This window comes from Candida albicans, chromosome 3, assembly GCF_000182965.3.
Source record: "Candida albicans SC5314 chromosome 3, complete sequence".
Classification (NCBI taxonomy): domain Eukaryota; kingdom Fungi; phylum Ascomycota; class Pichiomycetes; order Serinales; family Debaryomycetaceae; genus Candida; species Candida albicans.
In genome coordinates this window covers 334,309-348,989 of record NC_032091.1, presented here as the reverse complement: position 1 = coordinate 348,989, position 14,681 = coordinate 334,309, and the positions used below count along the sequence as shown (strand labels likewise).

At 33.6% G+C, this 14,681-nt stretch overlaps 5 protein-coding genes across 5 annotated transcripts in view; 1 reads left to right on the top strand and 4 right to left on the bottom strand. All coding sequences in view use genetic code 12, as the record gives it.

Moving 5' to 3' along the window:
* The window catches only part of ZCF7 (Zcf7p), a gene marked incomplete at both ends in the record, with an annotated part of 1,350 nt that extends 38 nt beyond the window's left edge, over positions 1-1,312 (bottom strand). Inside the window, one exon of the mRNA XM_716669.2 lies at positions 1-1,312. This exon is cut by the window's left edge and continues 38 nt beyond it. Within this exon, the coding sequence (XP_721762.2) occupies positions 1-1,312 (1,312 nt within the window).
* A 646-nt stretch (positions 1,313-1,958) lies between these two features.
* On the bottom strand, positions 1,959-3,668 carry CAALFM_C301570WA (uncharacterized protein; the record flags this gene model as incomplete). Its single annotated transcript, XM_716670.2, has 1 exon — positions 1,959-3,668. The coding sequence occupies one exon, from the start codon at positions 3,666-3,668 to the stop codon at positions 1,959-1,961; it is 1,710 nt and encodes a 569-aa protein (XP_721763.1).
* A 445-nt stretch (positions 3,669-4,113) lies between these two features.
* CAALFM_C301560WA (DEAH-box ATP-dependent RNA helicase) lies at positions 4,114-6,417 on the bottom strand (the record flags this gene model as incomplete). Its single annotated transcript, XM_716671.2, has 1 exon — positions 4,114-6,417. The coding sequence occupies one exon, from the start codon at positions 6,415-6,417 to the stop codon at positions 4,114-4,116; it is 2,304 nt and encodes a 767-aa protein (XP_721764.1).
* Positions 6,418-10,775: 4,358 nt separating this feature from the next.
* TOS1 (Tos1p) lies at positions 10,776-12,179 on the top strand (the record flags this gene model as incomplete). Its single annotated transcript, XM_716672.2, has 1 exon — positions 10,776-12,179. The coding sequence occupies one exon, from the start codon at positions 10,776-10,778 to the stop codon at positions 12,177-12,179; it is 1,404 nt and encodes a 467-aa protein (XP_721765.2).
* A 458-nt stretch (positions 12,180-12,637) lies between these two features.
* On the bottom strand, positions 12,638-13,225 carry CAALFM_C301540WA (uncharacterized protein; the record flags this gene model as incomplete). The annotated part of the gene is made up of 1 exon (XM_716673.1): positions 12,638-13,225. The coding sequence occupies one exon, from the start codon at positions 13,223-13,225 to the stop codon at positions 12,638-12,640; it is 588 nt and encodes a 195-aa protein (XP_721766.1).
* Positions 13,226-14,681: the final 1,456 nt, after the last annotated feature.

The following is a 14,681-nucleotide window of genomic DNA, read 5'->3' as shown; positions in this document are numbered from 1 at the left end:
GAATGAAGTTTTTCTCAATCAATGTGAATATTTCTAATACTTTAAAATGACACAAATTTTTAAAGTTCTTAAATGGTCGTGACAACAAATATTTTTTAGGATATCGAACAAATTTCTTGAATTTTTGTTTCTTCAATTTAATAAGAACTTCAGCAATAATTTGATTTAAAGTTAGAATTATTAATAATGTAGATAGATATAACGAATTATCATGATGATCAATGAGGTTTAATTCTTGATAACGTGGATTGTTTTGATAATTTCCGTCTCTTGAATCTGGATAATTGGAAACTAAAAATTCAACTAATCGAACATAATTCAAAATAACAGAATCAACTGTCAAAGGTCTCACTAGTTCGAGAATTGATGGTTCTTCACCAATTAAATTTATGTTTTCCATAAGATGAAAAGGAGTAACAATATAATCTTCAATAGTTGTGGCCGAAGGTACTGCCATAGGAGAAGTTGCAAATTCTTTAGTTTTTGAAGTGCTGGTATCATTTAGAGACAATTTTCCTTGTAGTTGTTCTAAGTTTTGTTGGTGGACGCTATTGTTATCCGTTGTGCCATTGCCGTCTCCATTGCCATTATCCCCAACAATTTGTTTTAATGTATCGCACTGCTTAATCGAGCTTCCGGTTGATATTGGTGGCGATGCAGAATTTCTGGAAGATAAAGGTTGGTTAGAATTTTCTGTTTCTGTACGATCGTGAGTTAGTTCATTAGACGAACATTGGGTAACAGCAGAATTGTTTGAACCAGTTCTGGATAAATTCTTTCTTTTCCCATTAGCATTTATTTCAATAACTTCAGTTAGATTATTAATAGATTCTAGAGCTTTTTGGGTGGGAGTCTTTGGTCCTGTTTTTTTACGTTCTCTGGTATGAGTACATTCTAGATTGTTTGTCCGGCATTGGCCACATGGTCTGTTTGCATCACACTTTACTTTTTTGGCAGCACAAGTGTCACAAGCTCTGATGTTTGTTGCTCGCTTTCTTTTGGGCTTTTTCGAAGTTGTATGACGATTGGTTAGTTTTTTAAGCGAAGGATTTGAATTATTTGTCGTGTGGAAAAAATTCGATAGTACTGATTCGGAAGGTGCTTGATTAGAGTTATTGCTCAAACCTGGATTGTTACTGGATGGAGATATGGAAGATGTGGGAGATGCTGAGTTGAATGTTGACATTGAATCTCCTTGACCAAGTGCTAGAAGATTGTCACTGTTATTGGTGTGGGAGTAATAGTTATTGTCGTCATTATTGTTGTTGTTATTATCCCCACTACTATTAAAAATAAAGTTATGGTTATTCATCGCCAGGTCCTGTGGGTAATATCAATTTTAAAGAACATATAGCTCTATAAATAGAAACAGACAATGAAATTTTAATACTAGTTAGTAAGGGGTCGTCGGATGTAAGATTATGTACGATGTGCCAAAGGGTAGTAGGGGACTAAGAAGAATTACACTAGCACCTTCCTCTTTTTTTTCTGCGTTGCTGTGTTTTTTTTTTTCTAGACTCGCGCAGTAAAATTTACGAGGACTTCAGATTGTGATTGAAAGAGCCCCGACAACCAACAGTGGGGAACCAAAATAAGTATTAAAAAAGAAATGTATGCAATATCTGAAACTACTTTCCACTAACTACTCTTCAGCTTATTGTTTAATTTGTTTGGAAAGTTTTATTTTGCCACAAGAAGAATGTTGCAATCAAATATCTATGAATTGCTGTAATTTTGGCGTGCCTTTTTGCAATGTAGAACTAGCTTGAGCAGTTTACTGTTGAGTAAGGGTTTAAACCAAACAGAATATCCTGTTCAATAGCTTAGAGTTTAAGTTTTCTCTACAGTCGACCTTTCTTAAAGACCATATCAACAGCCGCAGCATTTTTACCTCAACAAATATATTGTTTTGCATTTACATCTATTACTACTCTAAAATGATGTTACACATCAGATATTTAAACATCACCCATTAATTTACGGTATCTTTGTTGAGCACTTGCCATGTCTTTGAATATCTCATACTTTGTCATTAATAGTTGGTAATAATCTTCTCTAATATTAATACTATTTTCATTACCAAGATAGTCGTTATTATTATTTTGTATTGCTTGATCAAACGCATCATCGTAGTGCCAACCAAATGAGCATAGTTTACCAATCAATGCCATCAACTGAGCACCTCGAGCAACGTCGTGATTAGCAATTATAATTGGTAATCCTGTAACTGTAGATAATAATTTCAAAAACCTGGTATTCTTACTTTGCGACCCATTTATAATGATTTGAGAGACATTTGACAATGGTTCCAACAATTGTTTTGTTTGAAACACAAGAAATTCAAGTATTAGAATGTACTTGATTACTTGTGATAATACGTTTCCCGATTTTTTGTTTTGATTGTTTGGAGAAATAACACTAGGTAAAATGTCATTGTTGTTGTCTATGATCATTTGTGACATTTTGGGGTCACCGTAGGGATTTCTATTCCCATAAACATCACCGTAATAAAAATAACCTTTAATCAACTCGTGAATTGATTTATTATGTTTCAACTCTAAATTTTGAGTCTCTTGTTCTAATTGGTCAAATCCAATTGTTAAGAAATCCTCGAATAATTTACCCGAAGCTGGTTGGCCAAATTCATATAAATAAAGTCCTGATTTTCCAATCTCTACTGGTCCCCAAACTGTTGGAATATAATTAGGTGGCGCTGAATTCTCATCTGTGGTTCTGGTAGGTGTCATAGTGGAGTATATGAAACATGTAGAGGTTCCAGCAATCATCAACATTGTTGATAACGTAGAGCTTTTCTCTGATGGTGACAGCCGATACATATTCATAAATCCACTGTAACAATCGATACAACCGTGACCTATGATTATATCTGTGTCATTAACTTTACCAATAGGGGTGCCAATTGGCAATAGTCTATTCCCAATATTACTTTCACTTCTTCCAATTTCAACAGTTATACCCAAATCTTGTAAAAATTGATGTGGCCACCCTTTAATAGATCCATCTATGGCATCTCCAAAATCAAATGGTTTCGAAGGGATATAAGGAACTATCAATTTGTCATCGCCATTGCCATTAGCACTTGCATTGATATTTTGAAACCCGCCCACTTTTAATAAATAGCTTATCCAATCATATAATTCAAAGCATACCAAATCGGATTTGCTAAAGTTATCATTGTTATCACCCTCAGCAAAGTTGTCATTGATCATTTTTAATTTAGGCAATCCTAATTCAGGAACAAATTGACCTCCCACAAGATTCAATATATTCTGGTAAGCAACTTTTAAATATTCATTCAATTGATTACATTGCAAAGTGGCAGAATTATCCATCCATAATAAAACATCACTATTGGGATGAGATTTGTTCAAACTAACTGGTGTTAGATATGTTTCTTCGTCTATTATTATCTTGGATAATACGACCATTGAACAAGTTGCAGTTATACATATTGAATCAAAATTCCAATCCAATTGGGGTCTACTTAATAACTGTATTAGTTTTGAATATATTTCAAATGATGATTGGGTGATGTATATATCATTTTCAGTGGTAATTGGTAACGAGGTGAGAGTTTCATTGTGATACACTCTAACTGAACCTGTTCCTATATCTACCCCTATTGCTACTATTGTGGAGGTGTCCATGCTTGTTGTTTATGTTCTCATGGTGTGAAGAAGAAATCTGATTATATGGTTGACCCGTCCAAAGGTTGTACCAAGTCGCGCAAAAAATTTCATTCCAAAATGGCTTGAATTAATGATGTCATGAATCGTACCAACAAAGCCGAATTACAACTCTTGAGTTGTGAAAGCCTACACTTTCATATAGCCATGTAAAATGTATTGAACATTCACACTTTGTTTCAATCTAGTTACTACCTTTGAAAAACTGTTGTAATGGTAATCTTCATTTTCAAATACATATATTTCATTATTTGCTGTATATCATTTACAAGAGGTTAATGAATAAAATTACTTGTTTTGATATGAGTTATCTCACCATGCTGAAAACTACTCTTGATTCCTAAATAATATAAATATTAATTCTATAAATCCTTCTTTATTTTCTTTTGTATTCCATTTATGTGATTCAATTTTTACTTTTTTTCTTCTTCTTATCCAACTTTTTCATATTACCAACTCTTTCGACAACTCTTTCTAGACTTAATTTGACATCTCCTTTGGCGAAATGGTCCAAGTTGTAATATTTTGGTGCTATTTCCACTAACCATTCTGGCTTAACCACAGTAACAGTTCTTATGTAATTTTTGGAAGTTAAAACAAACTCATTATAAATCAACCACTCACCTTCTTTAGAAAGTACAGTAGAGGGATGAATTAAAACATCTTGATTATCCTTTACAGTGAGATATCCTTTATTGCCCAGTTTCTTTTTAGCAACTTGCATGAAAAATCCTGCAACTAATGCCTTTTTAACATTTTCCCAATATTCAAATTCAGACACTTGATTGTATTGTGAAATTAACTGTAAATCATATTTTTGCATGAGCCTTTGTAATTGATTTCTGACGTTTTTAGCTGAAGTCAAAGATCTGTATGAAAGGAAATTATCACGACACCATTTGTGAGTTCCTATTTCGCTCGCTTCAGGAGATATAAATGCTTCATAAACATTGATTAAAGTTAAATGATCACCATCAGCTTGGGCAAAAGACAATTTGGCTTCGTCTGCTCTCTTTCTTGCCAGTGCTGGACGTACAAATACATTAGGGACACTCAACATGGCAACGATAGTTAAGATTTCTTCAGAACATGAATATGCTGGAGATCCAATCAACATTACTGCAAGCATAGGATCTAATGGAAATTGTGATGCTAATCTACCCAATGCGGTTAAATCCCCTTCATCAGATAAACATTGCAAATAATTCAATTCTTCCAAGGCTCTCATCATAGTTTCTGGAGCTGGAGGGTCCATAAAGTCAAAATGAACCAAATCGTCAATACCCAATTTTTTCAATTCTAAAACTGTTGAACTTAAATTGGAACGCAAGATTTCTGGGTATGATTGTTCAATCAATTCCTTTTTGAAAGCTTCCTCGGTATATAATCTGAAACATTTACCAGGTCTAGTACGACCAGCTCTACCAGCTCTTTGTTGTGCTGAAGCTTTGGATATAGGAGATACCAAAAGTGATTCAACTCTTACTCTTGGATTGTAAACTTTTTGTTTTGAAAATCCTGGATCGACTACATATACTATCCCATCAATAGTCAAAGAAGTTTCGGCAATGTTTGTAGATATAATGACTTTACGTCCTGGTCTCCCATTAGGATTTGGGTTGGTTGGAGCAGGTTCAAAAATCTTTTGTTGTTGATGAGGTGGTAATGAACCATACAATGGATAAACTTTAAGAGGACCACAATTTTGTTCTCTAACCAATTCATCACCTTCAAGGGAAATCTTTCTACATGCATCTTCAATTTCTTCCTCACCAGTTAAAAACAACAATATATCCCCTTCACCTTCAGTGGCATGGATTTGTAACACGGTTCTAATAGCTGCGTCCAAATAATCACGTTGAAATTCTGGTGTGTAATAAATTTCTACTGGATGGGTTCTACCAGGAACTGCCAACAAAGGTGCATTATTAAAATAGTTTTGAAATTTTTCTGCATCTAAAGTAGCAGACATAATGATAATTTTCAAATCGGGTCTTCTTACACTGACTTGTTTCAATAAACCCATTAAAATATCTGTAGCCAACGTACGCTCATGGGCTTCATCCAATATAATACAAGAATATCTTGTCAAATCATGATCTTCCATGGCTTCTCTCAATAACATACCATCAGTCATATATTTCAAAATGGTTTTAGGACCACTGTTGTTTTCAAAACGAATGTTGTAACCAACTTCTTCACCCAATTCAACGTCCATTTCATCTGCAACTCTTGCTGCTACCGACATGGCGGCAACTCTTCTTGGTTGTGTACAAGCAACTTGTTTACCAGTTAAATGGGGCATTTCATCGTATAATACAAATTGAGGGATTTGAGTAGTTTTACCTGACCCAGTCTCCCCAACAAACACCATTATTTGAGTGGAATGGAAGATCTTTAAGAATTCTTCACGTTGAGCATGTACAGGTAAATCACGTCTTGTTTTCAATATATCAAAATACTTTGTGGTGAAATCATGACCAGTAAATGGATTTTTAGGTCCATCTTCTAATTTTTGTGCTTGCTCAGCAGTAGTCTGGTGACGAATTAATCCTTTGAATTCCCCTTGATCATGGTGGATTAGTTCAATTTTGTCTGAAGGATGAGGATGGGTTCTGAGAGATTCTTCTGATGCCTCAGCAATTTTTTCAGCCTCATAGTTGTCAATTAACTTCTGTCTCTTGTTTGATCTTTTCTCCTCGTTAGCCATTTTTATAAAAGTCTATAGAGATTGGGTCTGATTGTATGAAACGTGGTCAACAATTGCTTCCTAAAATTATTGAAGAATTGTATTAATCCTGGAGCCATCTCAAAAAATTGTGTTTTTTTTTCTTTCTTAGTGCTACAACTAATAAAATTTGGCTCGCGATAAGTGATGAGCTTGGTGTACCAATTTACACGACCACTTATTATAGGCACACCCGAAACAATTTGCTGCAAATTTAGAAATAATCAACAAACTTGCAACACCTGATTAAAGGGAAAATGTGACAGTATATAGAGATATTAATATGTGATCCAGCTCTCAGTCGGTACCATATATCCCGGAATTTGCAAAAAAAAGTATGTTGTAATGAACTTGTCAAGAAGTTGCTTGCTAGTTTGTGGGAATAATTTTAGTGCTTTTATCAATTCATTGATAAATCCCATGGTATAATGATTGGGCTTGGGTTTGAAGAAATCAAATACCAGAGAAGATGATTCGAACTAAAATTTCATTCATGTGTTTTGTCATATGAGATCGATGATCATCTCCAAAATCACAATATGACAATTTGGAAATGTCTTTTGAAGAAAATGTGGTCATTCAATAATTTATAGATTAATGGTTTTAGTAACTCTCTAATATAGGTCTAGACTCGTCTATGTTTCTGACATCTGATTTTTGAATGTCGACTTTTTCAACAACAACTCATCTCATCTCATCCCATTTTCTATTGTTAACATGACATTTCTTGAAAGAAAAAAATTCGGCTTTGTAACTTTACTTTGGTTTACAAAAAGCTTGGGACCTTAGATATGCCTATTCCGAGGAACAACCCAATCCCCGATAACTCCCAATCGACCAAATACATGTCTAGATCATGCGTAAATACGTTAGGCAAATGAAAACGCAGTTGGAATAGCACAAACTACAAAATCTTGCTAAAACCGATCATCATGCTAAACCGTATGCAAATCGATCCAATTAGAAGAATTCAATTCAAACATCCAAATATTTTCAACAATTCAACTTCGCTCTTCTTCTTTCTTGTAAAAAAAAATTTTTTTAGTTTGAGGTTGTATAGTGATATTAGTTAATTACACAAAATATGTATTAGTATTAGTACGAGTAATTTAGATATGTGGTTAGTACAACTAAATCTAAAGTAACCGTTGTAATAATGTTGTATCAAAATTGTAACCATACTCTTTATTTCCTATTTTTTTTATTGAAAAAGAAATTTCTTTTTACCTGCACCAAGGGGTTGAAGACAAGACAAACAGATTGAATGAAGAATCTTTAAAGGACTTGTTGGTGTCAAATAACATCCCTTAAATAATTCATGCTCTAGAGTCTGGCTTCATTGAAACATTTTCTAGATTCAAGACAGCAAATAGCATACTTAGTGAATATTAATTTAGGTTTGGCACCAAAAGGTACAAGTAATCTCATCGGCATTAAACTCACAGGTCAAATCAGAAATAGGAGCATAAATCAACCTTAATGAACCCAATACTATTTTGTTTCACTTTTGGCTGAATCTAGACCACTTTTTCATCTTAAAATTACGTAGTGGATAATGCAGTTCAACATAAAATCAAACTTTTGGTCACCGAATCATACAAAATTGCCGTGAAATAAATGCGAAAAATTTTGAAAATATGAATATTGATCTGACTAATTACTTTTCCCAATTCAGTAGATTAATTAATCGCATACGAATAGAATGAACATGAGTCTAGATTTGGATAGATCATTTGCATATTCTCTCATTCAGTATGCTTTTTTAATGACATTATATCGTAATGCCTGTAATAATTATTGCATATACGTTTACATTATAAAGGTTATTATTACCGGTAGTAGATTGTAGGAATGCTCTATGCTGACATCACAACCAATTGAAAGGAAGTAATGCAAAGCTCTTGTTGTAATTCTGATTTCATTACTGTTGATAGGTGATGCCTTGATCGAGGTGGTTACACTTTTTGTTTCAGATCTGTTTAAAAGATGATTGAAAAATAAAATGAGATCAATCGTGGTTAAAGTTTCATAGATGCAATTGGTTACCAATATAGAGTGCAAAGAATTGGAATCACTTAGCTATGGAAGAAGAAAAAGTGGTCGTACTATTACAATGATTTAGACCGATCTGGCGGGGGARRMCMATTTTACTTTCACTACGAAAATCTCGTCTTACAAAAGACTAAGAAAAAAAAGAACCTAACAAAGAGAAAAGCATAGGTCGTGTAAAAAATACAAAAGATTTTCTAAAATTCTCTTTTGTGGAATGCACGAGAAAAAATTTTTTTAAACCAAACCAAGAAGATTTAAGGAACTACCACTAACTAATTATGAGTATGAGTACAATGTGTTATTAAAAAAATGTATGAGTCGTTAATTTTCAATTAAGAAATTACAACCGAAAAGAGAAAAATAAAAAATAAAAAAATGAAACAACACAATTTAGAATGTCGCCTTATTTTTTTTTCTCCTTAATACACGCATCGTCCTTATTGTCGATCATTTTCATTCTCTGCCGTAGAACAATAAATTGTCTGCCCTCCTTTCAATTGTCTTCCGGCCGCCTTTTTTTTCTCCTTCCGTTATTTTTTTTGGGCACTATCTTACTCTGCTCCTGGCCCAAACTAGCCGAAGCGCGGGTTATCGGTTGACGATATTTTCTATTGTTGTTATCCACCAATGTCTATTAAATAACTTACATCGACCCCACTCACTATGCAAAAGACAATCAAAGAATGAGCACAATAGACAAATACTTACAAAAGAAAACTCTCTAATTCTTCTCTTTTATCATTAGGTCGTCTCATTTGATTTCTTCATTTTGTATGCTACTTTGTGAATTGACTATCAGCTAATCTAAAAAGCTATTTTGATTTTTAAACGATCTAAGAGGCTTTTTTTGTTGAGGGAGCCAAACAATTGGAACTACACTAAAATTGTGAATGCTTTCAAGAATGAACATACTAATCTCTTAATTCTTGGTAGAAAACTAACAAAGAAGATAGTACCATCTGTGGAATTGGTGGTAGACGACTAACACTGTCAATTAAGATAAATTAAATTGCGAAAAAAAAGTGTAAATCAGATCATGCCAAACCAAATCAAGCAACATCCATCGTTATCCATCACCGATCGCTTCGAGAACATTGATACACGGATCATCAGATACAATCTCCAATGGATTTGTTTTCTACTTTGCTTGCTGGCTAAAAATGAAAATAGAGTAAATTAGTGACTGGTTGCAATTACTTTGACTACAACTGATGGCACCACTAGTCATGGCTCAGCGACAGCAATTACTACTACCGCCACCACCACCACCATCGTCTCTATTCAGTAATACTGCCCAGCACCAGCCTTGTTGCAATTCCTCAACAACAAGAAAACTACTCTATCATATTACACAATAATAAAATGAATTTAGATGAATTGAGCTAAAGTGGCTGGGGCTTGACGACAAAATTAGAGAGAGTTACTTACCAGGTCGTTCACTTTTGCACAAAATACCAATTGTCTAGTTTTGTGATTTAGTGTCCTGTATATAAACATTTAACACTAAAATGGAAAAATTACAGAAATTTTTGGATTTTTTTTTTCTCAAACTTGGCATGAAAAATATTTTTTTTTATTTTTTTTTCTCGTGTAAACTTTAAAAGGAGACCCAGAAGTAATTTCGAGGGTGAATACATGCAGGAAATTGTACTGGTGCACGTGACCGACTGACCTGAAATAAGACTATATCAAATCTAACAGCCCAATGACACAAAAAAAATCAATCAGTGGTGTTATATGCACCACCACTTAACTTATTTAGTTTTTTTGCAATATTTTGCAAATTGTAAACAATTACACAAAAGAGTTATCAACAATTGAACAAAGTAACAAGTCACCTCAAGAAAAATATTGGGCAAGTTAATAATTTTTTTATTTCTTTGTTTTCAATTTTTCCTATTATTTAACATTCTAATGCTTGTCAAAAGTTGTTATGTTTTGGTTTTGAATTACTTTAAAAACAACGCCCTTTCCCCTTTTTCTTTATTTCTATTTTACTGCTTTTTGCTCTTTTTCTTTTTTTTTTTTTTTTAAAATACTCCTTTTTCTTCCTTTCGTTTAAAATTCAATATTTAACATTACTGATATCACCGACAAACAACAACTTTCACATTTTTGTTTTTTGTTTTTTCATAATCAACACTTCCACGTTCCTTTTCGTTAATTCATTATTGGTCTAACCCATTAGTCACTCATTCGCTATTAAACACTATTTTACACTCGAGTAATACCCCCATTCATAAACACGTATACACAACAGCAAAAACATTGAATATTTTTACATCATAATGAAATTTAGTTCTACTACATTATTGGCTGGGTTATCATCACTCACTGCCACTGTCAGTGCCGGATGTTCATTCGAAGGCGGAAACTACTACTGTTCTGAAACCAAAAAAGTTATCTACAAAGGTATCGGGTTTTCTGGTACTTATATGGACGTTACCAATATGGATGAAAGCACTGGTAAATGTACTCAACAATCATATTCCTTCAGTGGTAACTTGTCTCCATTAGACGAAGAATTATCAGTTCATTTCAGAGGACCTTTGACATTGTTACAATTTGGTGTTTACTACCCAAGCAGTAGTGGTAATTCAAAGAGACAGATTGACGACCAAGACTGTAATGTCAAACATGTTCACCATAAACACAAGAGAGCTACTGAAGTTGTTCAAGTCACACAAACTGTTTTTGTTGATGGAAATGGTAACACTGTTACTTCCCAAGCTCTCCAAACTTCTACTGTCGAATCCAGTCCTGCTGTTTCATCTGCTGCTGCTGACGATAATGCCAACTCTGGCTCTGGCTCTGGCTCTAGCGCTGGCTCTGGCTCCGGTTATGGATCAGTATCTGCCCTTGACGGTGAAGGTAAAGCTTACAGATCCGATATCTCAACTAAATCTGCTCCAACCAGTACTTCTGCTCAACCATCTTCATCAGAAACCGCCTCTGTCGATGGTGCTTGGACCAGAGACAGTTATTATACTCCAGGATCCACCGATAACTGTGTGTTCTTAAACTATCATGGTGGTTCTGGTTCTGGTGTTTGGTCCGCTAAATTCGGTAACTCTTTATCTTATGCCAATGCTGATAACTCTGGTGGTTCTTCGACCCCTGTTCCCTTGGAAGAAACCACTATCAAATCTGGTGAAGAATACATTATCTTCTCTGGTTCTAAATGTGGTAGTAGTTCCGATTGTGGTTACTATAGAAAAGGTACTGTTGCTTATCACGGTTTCAAAGGAGCTAGCAAGATTTTTGTTTTTGAATTTGAAATGCCAAGTGATACTAATGGTAATGGTTATAACCAAGACATGCCAGCCGTTTGGTTATTGAATGCTAAGATTCCAAGAACTTTACAATATGGTGAAGCCACCTGTTCTTGTTGGAAGACTGGTTGTGGTGAACTTGATTTGTTTGAAGTCTTGAGCAGTGGTTCAAATAAAATGATCTCCCACTTGCACGATGGTCAAGGTTCTTCTCAAAACAGTAACAATGGTGGTGGTGGTTCTCAAGATTATTTCGAAAGACCAACTTCTGGTACATTCAAGGGTGTTGTTATTTTCGAAGGTGATGAAATCCATATTCTTCAAGTTGATGATGAAACTGAATTCGGTTCATCATTAGATGAAGAAACTGTTAACGCTTGGTTGAAAGAAGCTGGTTCTGTTGCCACTATTGGTTACTAGATTTGTGATACCCCCTTTTTCAGCACCTTTTTTTAAAGAACATTTTGTAACTTGTATTTAAATGCAATTACAATTTTAATTATATTTTTTTTTTAAATTATTATCTCTTACACTTTTTTATCTATCTACTTATACGTATTTGTTTTTATTTGTTGATTGATTTGTTGTTTTAGAAAAGAAATGAAAGAAAAGATAAAAAATAATCATTTTAAAATGAAAACTTGGATTTTTTAAATAAAAGTTTTTCCCATTCTTTGTATATTTTGTTTTTTGTTTTAGTAGTATCGTTATTATACATTTTAGTTTGCCTTTTTTACAATTTCAAACGTTGGCAGTAGTTGTTCCTTCTTGACGTCTTGGTGTAGAAATTAATAAGAGAGACAACGAACTTCTCTATTGATCCAATTGATATAACATATTTATTATAAAACCAGTTTATATAAAGAGCTTTTCCTAATCTATAATTCACCTTTATCCTGTAATACTCTTTCCCAGCTTTGTGGCAATTGAGGTAATTTATTATTCAACTCAACTTCCTTCATGTTCAAATACAAAGTACTCAACAAAACTCCAATAGTAAATGCTTGAGCATAAACTCTAGCATGAATCAATTTTTGAGTCTTTGTTAACAATAAATCCTTATTGATTATTTTCCAAGCACCGAAAAGGAAACCAGCCCAAGCACCAACAACCAATTTGTATTTATGTTCATTTAAACGATAGATGATTTTTTCCAGCATCGATAAATTGTCCAATTGTTGAGATTTGACTTGCTTTTCCTGTTGTAAATGAGTTGAACGATAACGAGATTTGAAAAATTGAGTACCACCATTATCAGTTAAAAATGCAGTAAACCCTAAAGTAGGCATGGTGTATAAACATGCTTTGACTGTCCAATTGAATGAATTGTACTTAAGTGGTTGCTTGAATTTGAAATATCTAATCAAACCTAAACCAATAACTGAACCAATCAAAAAACCTTTGGAACCTTCTTTCATAATATGACTTTTATGGTCATTCTTTTCATTTTCAGTAATAAGCTTCATGGTAAGTAGAATTAACAGAGAATAGCTGGACTTTTCACAATTGATAAACAATCTATACTAGTGATGGGAAATGGAAACCACTGATGTATCTCCAAAATAAAATCACGGAAGAAGTTAGTAGTAAAATTTAAGAATTGAAAGGCAGCTATCATCATTTATATAGCTTTTTTTATGACTCCCAGTATTCACGATTTTAATCACCTTACTCGTCAAAGAGTAGGATTATCCCTCAACCCCTCTTCTTGATTATGTGTGGAAATTAACTCGCGCACCCAACATATTCCTGAACGACCTATTTGATGCTTGCTGCAAAAAAAAAAACAACCATAAATCAAAGCCACACCAAAGAGAGGTACGTCTGAACGAGCAAACGATCGTTACTTTCAATCGTACGACAAATTTGCAATCATCAGTTGACAAAATTCCAATATGCAACAATTATAATAAATCTATCCCTAATTTGCTGTCAATTTCCTCCTCTCCCCTCTCCCTGAATGTGTAAACACACACATACACATACAAAAAAATAACTCATTGTGAAAGTTTTTCCGAATTCTCTTCATACAAAGGTGCATGACAATAGCATCGCCGATTATTACATTTTAGTAATTCATCGTCGGATTATCTTTCATGCAACAAGTTCTAGATTGAGTGTTTTATGATAATTTGTTGGGTGTTTTTTTTTTCTTTTTGTTTACTATTACTGTCGTTTAGAATAGTTAGCTGATAATCTTGATACTGCATTTATAAAGGGATGGAAGGATAAGTGATAGAAAAGAAATCGTATCAGGTGAAACTTTCACAAATTATATCATCATATGGTGATTTCAAAATGACGCCATAGTTACATGAACATAGAGTTGCATTCTTGGGATGTGTATTCTAGATAACCAGTTGACGTTGCTTGATTACAGCCCCCCTCTTTCCCCCTTGATTTTGATAAAATTAAATACAAAAGTGTAACTTGATTATAATCACTCTCCTGATGAGTTATTTTGAAACTCATACTTCCACACAAATTAAAGGGCAATGAAGCAAAAAGAGGGGATGTATCTCATAGAACTGATTAACTAATTGTGAGTTAGGTTTGTTCAAATGTAACTTTTAATAGAAAATCGATGAAAAAATAGTTCACTCAATTACATATCCAATATTCAGTATCTTCTTTTGTTTAGTATTAGATAAACCAAGGAGTTACTGAGATATAAACAAAAATCAGGTATTGTTAGAATTATTATGAACTAATCCATAAGCTTAATGTTTATTTACAATTTGTTGGGTAAAATGATGTACATCTTAATCTGACATTTCTACAGATTGAATTCTGATTCTTCTTTATACATTCAAGTTTCCGGGACTTTCCTTCAAGTCTGTATTAAAGCAATTAATAATTATTTACAAGCTTAAACTGATAATAGTGAAGACATAAAGTTCAATTAGACAATATAAATTGGTT